This window comes from Apis dorsata, unplaced genomic scaffold (assembly GCF_000469605.1).
Source record: "Apis dorsata unplaced genomic scaffold, Apis dorsata 1.3 scaffold_504, whole genome shotgun sequence".
In the NCBI taxonomy this organism is placed as follows: Eukaryota; Metazoa; Arthropoda; class Insecta; order Hymenoptera; family Apidae; genus Apis; species Apis dorsata.
Window position 1 is genome coordinate 126,617 of NW_006263733.1, and position 9,086 is coordinate 135,702.

General features: G+C 39.5%; 1 protein-coding gene and 1 long non-coding RNA gene across 2 annotated transcripts in view; one reads left to right on the top strand and one right to left on the bottom strand.

Annotated features, from left to right (window-relative positions):
• Nucleotides 1–4,984, top strand: part of LOC102673304 (knirps-related protein-like) — a 9,782-nt gene extending 4,798 nt beyond the window's left edge. Inside the window, exons 2-3 of the mRNA XM_006620336.2 lie at nt 684–761; nt 3,731–4,984. Of these exons, the coding sequence (XP_006620399.1) occupies nt 684–761; nt 3,731–4,894 (1,242 nt within the window). The 3' untranslated portion in view covers nt 4,895–4,984. The remainder of the gene's footprint in view (nt 1–683; nt 762–3,730) is intronic.
• Nucleotides 1–8,148, bottom strand: part of LOC116186194 — a 29,415-nt gene extending 21,267 nt beyond the window's left edge. The window contains exons 1-2 of the long non-coding RNA XR_004151141.1: nt 7,899–8,148; nt 7,264–7,341 (exon numbers count right to left, since the gene is read on the bottom strand). This is a non-coding gene — a long non-coding RNA (uncharacterized LOC116186194). The remainder of the gene's footprint in view (nt 1–7,263; nt 7,342–7,898) is intronic.
• Between the last annotated feature and the right edge of the window lie 938 nt (nt 8,149–9,086).

Below are 9,086 nucleotides of genomic sequence, written 5' to 3' on the forward strand. Positions count from 1 at the left end.
AAGAGCGTTTTCGACTTGACGAAAACTCGACACGAAAATCATTAAAAAAATAAAGCGTCGCCTAAAGTGTTATGCAAATGCCTTGACGATTTACGAGCTAGAAAAAGATAGAGGGATAGAGGGGAATAAAAGCGACGAGGTGTGAAAACGAGACCGCGTCGGGGCCTCATTCCGTTTTCTGGACGAGCGGCCAAAGAAGGCGAAAGGAATTGGCTAGATTGGGAGAGAGAGGGAGGGAGGAAGGAAGGGAGAGGGGAGGGGATCGCAAATGATAATAAAGAACGACAGAGAGGAGAGAGGAGGAGAGGGAAAAAAAGCAAGTGCACGAGGGTTTTCCGCTCGTTGAACGTAACACGCACCGCTTTGCCACGATCCAGCGATTCGCGCTAAAACCGGCGAATTACGCAACGAGCTTCTTCTCTTTCCCAATCGCGCGATCGGTTGTGGGCGCACGATAAGACTCGCATTGTGATTTTGTCGAACGTTTGAAATATGTACACGAGCGAGTTACGCGAGCGGGGACATCGATTTTGTTTTCCCCGTCGGTTTCGTCATTTACCGTAACGGAAGCCAGTAATCCGAAGAATTGCGAATTTCATTTCCACTTCGAATTTTTTTTTTTTTTTTTTTATTCGAATTTAACGGGACGAATTCAGGGAAGAATATTATCTTTTGTGTTGCAGATGAATCAACAGTGCAAGGTGTGCGGCGAACCCGCGGCAGGCTTCCACTTTGGCGCGTTCACCTGCGAGGGCTGCAAGGTGAGTCTTCTATGGATCATTCGACGATACGATACGGGTTTCTTGGAAATTTGAACGGTCGAGATAGCGATCGAAGTTGGAACGGTTGGAGTGATATTTCGTGTCGACACCGGGATAATTGAAAGGTCAAACATCGGTAATTCGGTCCAAGTTTTAGTTTCGATGGGTTTCTCCTCGATGGATGGATTCTGCGTAAGAGAGATCGTGAAAGAAGAACGAATGGAACGTTAAAAATTTTCCAACTATTATATTTTTTCTCTATCTCTCTCTCTCTTTCTCCCCCTCCTTCTTTTTCTGCACGTTCTGTTCACGGCGATCTTTTCCGCAGTTTCGCAAAGCTGAGAAACGGTGATCGCTTTCACGAGCCGCCTCGTGGCCGAGGTTAAACGTTTGACTAGGCATGCGTGTCAACGGGGGCCCCCCGAAAGTAACAGCGACCATGTTTGGCGAACCGATGAACGGTCGCCTGTGTAAAAGGAGAGCCGAATTTCTAACGCTCAAAGGGAGGAAGAGCGATCGAACTGATTTCTCCTGTTTAAAATGATCTACACGGTAACTTGGACATTCACGAATATTTCCTAGAATAGCTATAATAAAATTACAATTCGAATGAATCATTTCGTATTACACGTTGATATTTTTCAATTGTTATGTTAGAATTATTGTGTATTGCAATAGTGACAAGAAAGCATGCGAATTTCACAATATATTTTCAAATAGGATGTTTGAAGTTAATCATTTAAAAAAATGATTTGAAAAATAAAGTGTATACGTCGTTTTCATAAAATAATTTAAATAGTTTCAATCAATTCAATCAATTCAATTGATCAAACAACCCTCATCGAAGTCTACTTCATTCCCTGTTAAACAAACGAAAAAATCCAAAAATCGAAAAACGGATATGTCGAATATCCTTGAGAGAAAAATGAATAACCGCCGCGAGTCGAGCGTAAAAGCAAACGTTGCCGGGAGAATAGTGGAGGCGCGTAGAGGGGAGGGCTGACATGCTACGATGGGCCTGAAAACGAAAATAACGAAACGAAACAATGTCGAGATGACGTAATCGTGAACTAGGGCGGAAACAATTGTGGCAGACAAGTGCGAAGCGCCGGAAGCACCGCCTCGAACCCGCTCCGTGATCCGAACGAATTGACGAAACGCGCGTGCACGTGCTCAAACCTGAAACAATGTCTACCCGTGGCACAGATCTGTCTCACGATCGAGATATATCTCGTCCACGGTGAAAACTCGAAGAGCGCGCGCGACTTGCCACGGTCCTTGACGTTCTACAATGAGATCGATCGATATAGTCGACTAACGAGCCGATTCGCGGTTATATCGCGCTAATGGAAAAGAAAAAGAGGGAAAAAAGGGAACAGAAAACAGGTGAAAACCGGCACAATGGTTCATTATCGTCGAAACTATTGAGAACGAATTTCAACCTCTGCCTCGTTCCTCTACCTTTTTTTCTTCTTCTTCTTCTTCTTCTTCTTCTCTTCTTTTTTTCCGGAGCGTGAGTCAGAGATATCTACGTTTCGTTAGGCCACGAAAGTTCAGCCGTGTGGCGTAATTAGCCGGTCTATTTATCGGGCGGTTTTCGAAAGGAAACCGTAGGTAGCACGATCCAACAACTGTGCAAGGTTTTGACGATGAAAAGACGCTTTGCGGCGACTTTGATGTGGTGTCCGTTTGCATAACGCGAGGCGCGAGAGGGGGGCGTAATAACGGTAGCATTTTCTCGATTGTGTCATCTCTCTTCTGAAACGTCGCGTATATTCTCCCGTGGATTGGGTCCCCTTGTTTCCTTAGACCACACCGACGACATTACAATCCGGGACGTGGAGTGGCCGAATGTCAAAGAAAACGCGTTCACCTAAAATACACAGATATATTTGCTCTGAGAAAATGTAATTTAATCTCAGAGTTTAAAAAACGAATTAAAAGAAACGTTTTGATCAAAAAATCAAAGCCAACGCGAAGTTGAAAAATGATTATATATTTCAAACACTTATTATTATATTATCCTTCGAATCTATCATTGAATTCGCTATTAATTTATATATCGCGATAAAATTCATATATCCTAATCCTATAATTCTAAAGTATCCGATAAATAAAGGCAAGTGGAACAGGGGCCGTGGGTCTCGGCGAAGCGCGCATCGGGACCACTGGGCCGCAGGAAGAGCTCGTTTTCAGGACAAACGAACCAGAAACGATTAATAATATAGCGTGCGTACGGGCAGAAAAAGCGAAAGTGCACATCGCGTACGCACGTTGCCTGTGTCTCTTTAAAGACTGATCATTAACTTCGAAGGACGAAATTTCTTATCGGGTTACGCAGGAAATCGTAGGTGTTTCAGGGCGCGTATACCAAGTCCCGCTTTTTAAATGTATACGTACGATTCGATATCTAGGAACGAGGTCTTAAATCGCGCGGGTTTCGTAAGAGATACTTTACCATAGGTCTTTCAGATATTTTCCATTCGAAATACATTGGAATGTAATGGATTGGAACACGGAGAGGTGTTTTTCGAGTGTTTGTCGAGCGCGTTGGAGAATCGGAAAAGAAATAAAAGGGGGCCGACACGGAAAGGCAACAGTGTCGGAATCGTGAAATTGCACCATTTGGGCAATTAGCGCGAGCACAGTAGGCCGCACGCGCCCACACCGACTCACTTCCCGCTGCACAACATGAATGAGACAACGAGAACGCATTATTACAACCGTCTAACAACTTTGCCGTACTCATTATGAGCGGCACAATGCACGTTGCAGTAGCGATAGATCTCACAACCAATCTTTGACCTCTGAATTTGCATTTAAAGAGCATTCTAGATTTTGTTCCCCTTTGTAATCCTCAGCTGAAGCTTGATTCCTTTATGTCGACGTAATTAACGCGAATAAAAAAAATTATCATACCGTTGATTTATCATTATTAATAACGAAAACGTATTCCTTCTGTGTTTCAGTCCTTTTTCGGGAGATCCTACAATAATCTGAGCAGTATCTCCGAATGTAAGAATGGCGGGGAGTGCGTCATCAATAAAAAGAATCGAACAGCTTGCAAGGCCTGTCGTCTAAGGAAATGCCTGCTCGTGGGCATGTCGAAATCAGGTTCGCGATACGGACGTAGATCGAACTGGTTCAAAATTCACTGTCTGCTGCAGGAACAGCAACAGCAGCAGCAACAACACTATCAACAGACCCTATCTAACCAACCACTTACGCCACAACGAAAACCAATGAGCCCGCCTATCGGACTCCACCCAGGCCAACGAAAGGACGACGTGCTGATGCTAGGCCTGGACGACTACAAGAACTCCACTTCCCCTAGCATTAGCTCCCCCGAATCGCACAACAGCGACAGTTCTGTGGAAATATCCGAAAGAAGAGCAGCCTTCTCGGGGCATCCAGGCTTCAGACCCCTGCATTCGCAGTTGCAACCCTCGGTCGCCGATCTTTCGGCGCTCAGCAAAGAAATGATGAGTTTACCTCTCGGTTTTCACCTCGGTGGGATGTCCTTGATTCCACCCGCCTTCCTACCACCGCCAAGTCTCACCATGTTCTCACCCTATCATTTATACGCCACGTCCCACGGGGCTTCCCATCCCTTGGTACCCAATCATTCTTCCAATCTACTTCGACACTCGCCCGTGATCGAGGATACGAGCAGTACGATCAGTACCGCAACCACCACCACTACCACGACGATAAGTATCGATAGCAAAGACTCGTGTGGAAATAATAATAATAACAATAATAATAATAACGATAGATATGCGCATAACAATAATGTGCAAACGAGGCAGAGTTCGAATGAAGAGATCGGAGAAACCTACACCAAACGATTCTATTTGGATGCGGTGTTAAAAAGTCAGAGAACACAGGAAGGTTCTACAACGGCGTCTACGAAGGAACATTCCGAAAACGATTCACCAATATGTAGCCCGGGATTGGAAACGGATTGTCCACCTCCGCAGGATAATCCCATAGATCTGTCCATAAAGTCGGCCCCCACTTCCGTCACCGAGGAAACGGAAGAGGACGAAATCGACATGGAGAACGTGAGCGATCGGGACAGTCCTCCTCTGAAAAGGAAGTCGGTGCCTATAGATCTAACAACGAGATCCTAGAGAAGGCAAGACACTCTCGTTCTACGAAACATCGTTTATCCGCTCAGAAAACAAACGGAATAAGTGGATTTCGAGCGTAAGGAAAAGTAGTTAATCGATATGCCGGATTGCCAAATACGGCTGGTGAGAAAGGGACTCGTGATATCGTAATCAATTACATTCCCCTTTCTCCCCCCTCCCCCTTCCGGATCATGTCAATCAGGAAGACTCAGTGGGTTCGAATAATCGAGCAAAATTCCCAGAATCGTACATTATTTTTAATTGCGTTCTCAGAGCAAGAATTACCGGATAGCTTTTGATAGAACTCGCGGAGACAAATCATTCGCGCCGAATAGTTAAACGCAATTCGCGCCAGCCTCGTAATTCCCGGCATAAATATCCGTGCCAGTTGGAAGAATGAAGGATTAACGTCTCAATTCCGGGTAATCACGGCGAGGATCGCGAGTCGCCGATCGATGGCTTGTTGCGCAAAAGCCAATCGACTTTAACGAGAGTCCTCCGCTTTAATTAACGAGCGCGCGCGCTCGTGCGGTAATCACGTAAGACGGAACGAGACGGAGATAGGGTGAGATGGTGCGGTGAGGAGAGAGATAAAGGGAGGCCAGACAACCGGCGTCTGACGCGTTTGCAGAAGCGGGAGAGCGACCACGGTGCAACCGTGGTGCATCGGTTGATAAACACGTCAAACTGCAGGGTGCACGTGTTCGGAACGTGCGTTACAAACCGGTGTACACGTGTAGAACGTTGCCAACCGCTTTATCTTACAAGCGTTCGACGCCTGCCAATGTAAACGCCTCCGTCGCTGCAGCTTTGCCACTTCTTCTCTCTGCTTTTGTCCCACGTCTATTTATTACATCCTTGCGGTTGAGGAATTTTCAATGATGATACGAAGATGGTAATCACAGGAGAGCCGGATGTACTCGCCGGATGTCCATGACGAATCCAATGGATGTAGCTTGGAGAGGGAGAGAATTTCGGTAAAATTCTCGCGCTTCTTTTCCTTTCCGAGCATCCTGTTCTCGTTGAAATTGTGTGGACGATACTTTTCCAATCTTCGTTGGCCAATCCTCCAGATTCCTCGAACACAGATTTGCTTTTATTAAGATATTAAGTCATGTGCGATCCGAATCGCTTAAAAAAGATGCTTTTTAATTCCGCGGGATGCTCGATCGTGTATGATCGATCCTTGAGAGATCCGGGAATTTTCCGGATGCAAGCAAGATATGACGATTTCGAGACAATAAAGAATACTATGTATTTAATCGTCTTCAACCGTTCTTCAACCTTATAATTGTTTATATAAGGTATGATGTGTAAATATCAAGCAGGAACGAAGGTATTTTTTTCGCGTTTCTATTAATCGTGATATTAAATTTTTACAGCGCAACGAAAAGTGTTAATGGTATCTCGATACTTTTCGTTATGAAAGTAGTCAATAAATGGCCAGTACTTGTTTAATGAAATTGTTGATTATATTATCGATATCGAATACGTGCAATCGTAAATGAATTTTATTTAATTGATATCTATGTTCGTACACGGACATGCTGTAATTCCATTTACCCAAGTATAACAAATAAGACGAGGACGAAAATGTAAATAATAGCTAGGCAAGATTTGTGTGAATGGGACCAGGGCCAGTACTTACTTGTATATAGCTAATAGATAATAAACTAATGAATTACAATGCTCGAAATAATTAGAAAATGTGATCAAATATTAGGAATAAAAAACATTATGCATATGTTGAAAATTACAAAATTGGTTACCAGATATATCAATAAGTAATTCCCTAATTAATTTGAGCAATGTATTTAATGAATTTAAACAATTATGTAAATCATTTTTCCTTAAGAATGAATTCATGAATTTATCAATGAAATATATATATCAATATGATATTTTTCATGCATTTCTAAACATATACTAAAACTCTGCTTTAAACTAATGCCTATTGATTATAAACCTATGCTATATTTCACAAGTAAAGTACAAGTCTATAAATCCCAGGGCCCTTATATTTGTAAATATAAATTACTTTTAAAAGACACAGTGGAGATTGCAGTATAAAATTTTAATCAGAAAATATTAGCAACGTTTATACTTAATTTACTTTGTTGATTGACAAATACTTTTTAAAGCGATTTTGTGAAAATTTTTAACGCAATAACCATTAACTAGTAGAATTAGCAATTTATTAGGAATACCATTCACTGCCACTTCAATTAGTTAAAATGTAAAATTAGAATGAATTATTGTACAGAATTTTGGTACAAAAAAATTACAAACATATTAGCAAAAAAATTATAAATTGTTAAAAATATATGATTAATTTGAAATTAGTTGAATGTTATTTTCAATTTACTCACATTATTAGATCTTTGATGACATCTGTATATCATATGATTACATGGATTCCAGTGGATTATATAAATTATAGATGATTCCTAAAGAATAAAAAATTTATTATTTTTAATAAAAAATTTATGAAAATATATAATTAAAATATAAAAAAATTTTTATATTTTAACGATTTTTCAAAATATTCTACCTTAAAATAATAACGATTTACGTTAAATATACGAATGAACGAACAGGAAGAGAATATATATAAAGTTGAGAAAATGCAAAGATATGTGTGTAGTATATTCAAATAACAGAAAACATGGCCGTGCTAACATGCAACATTTCAACATGAATATTCAATATTTCTTGACATAAATTCTGGTCGTTCGAAAATGAATATACATATGCAATAGACCATGTATTCGCAAAGAACATTAAAAATTTGTATTCAAATAGCAGTTATATTCGGTAGAATATATATTTTCGTGATTTTGTCTGTTCTACATATCGAATGGAACAGGCACTTGTATAGTACGCGGGAGAAAAATCGCATGCGCGCCAACCGACCATAATTTTCGCAATATCTTTGTAAGAACCGCAAATATTACGTGAACTAGCTACAGTAAAGTCAATATTCTTACATTATTACATAACTCACCTGTAAATCGACGTGTATTCACAAATAAACCGGCAAATAATCACACTAAGTTGCACTGACGTTTCGCGCCACACCACTTGTCTAAACACACCGGAAAAGACGGAACATGAAACGGAAATGAAAAATGAAACATTCGAAATGGACACTATACAACACTAATCATGTATAAATAAAAAAACATTTCAATTTGCAATTAAAATAATTTTCTTGATTAAAATGATTATGTAAAATAATATTTTTTATTATAATGTAAATTGTTCAAGTTTCTAAAAATATAGTCATCGTTATCGATAAATATAGTTAAATTAAAATGTAAATTGATAATATCCGGTTCAGATTTTGAAACTGTCGCGTCATGTCTAAATAATTCAAATATCTTTTTCATTTTAAATAATACATGTTCATAATTCATATTATTATAAAAAATGTGAATAAAATATAGTTTCATAAAACAATTATATTTTTTGTCAAATATTCCAAAATGTTGAAATAGTGATCAAATTTATCATCGTATCATTATAAAAAATGAAGGGAAATAAATGAGTATTCTAATTAATTATTTAAAGAGAAAGTATCAAATAATGTCATGAATAAAATTTCTTATTTTGCGTTGTTAATTGAGATACGTGATTTGAATTGTCACATAGCTTTGTGTTAAAACGAAATTTAAATTTTAACCATGGCTAAGTAGAATCAGTACGATTTTACTTATCGAACATACATCCGTGTCATCGGTGCCTTTGATAGTCTAATACATACTCAGTAGTTCGCATTTTTCCGTGGATTTTCACATTTCACGTTTACTTTCGAACGCGCTACTGTAATACAGATTAGATTTCGAAGTCATTTGTTCACATGGCAATTTAACGTGTGGTTTAACAAGTTCCTTGAGAATCGGTCTATGCATCGTAGCATATCAAATACTCATTATGCAGACCACGAAGTATCGTTTGGCATACTTTAATTCTATCGAGAGCCAAAGCCTTTAATTGCAAGCCAATATCGGTCGACTTCTTATTGACTACTTATTAACATCAGAAAAAGCAGTATTATTTATTTTGAATAGCATAAAAAATTACATTTTCTGTAAACTTACATACCCTGTACATATTGCTCAAAATTACTCTTTTTTTTTTATAAACACTTACACTTTTACATTTTCGTTTTTTTTTTTTTTTAATAATTTCT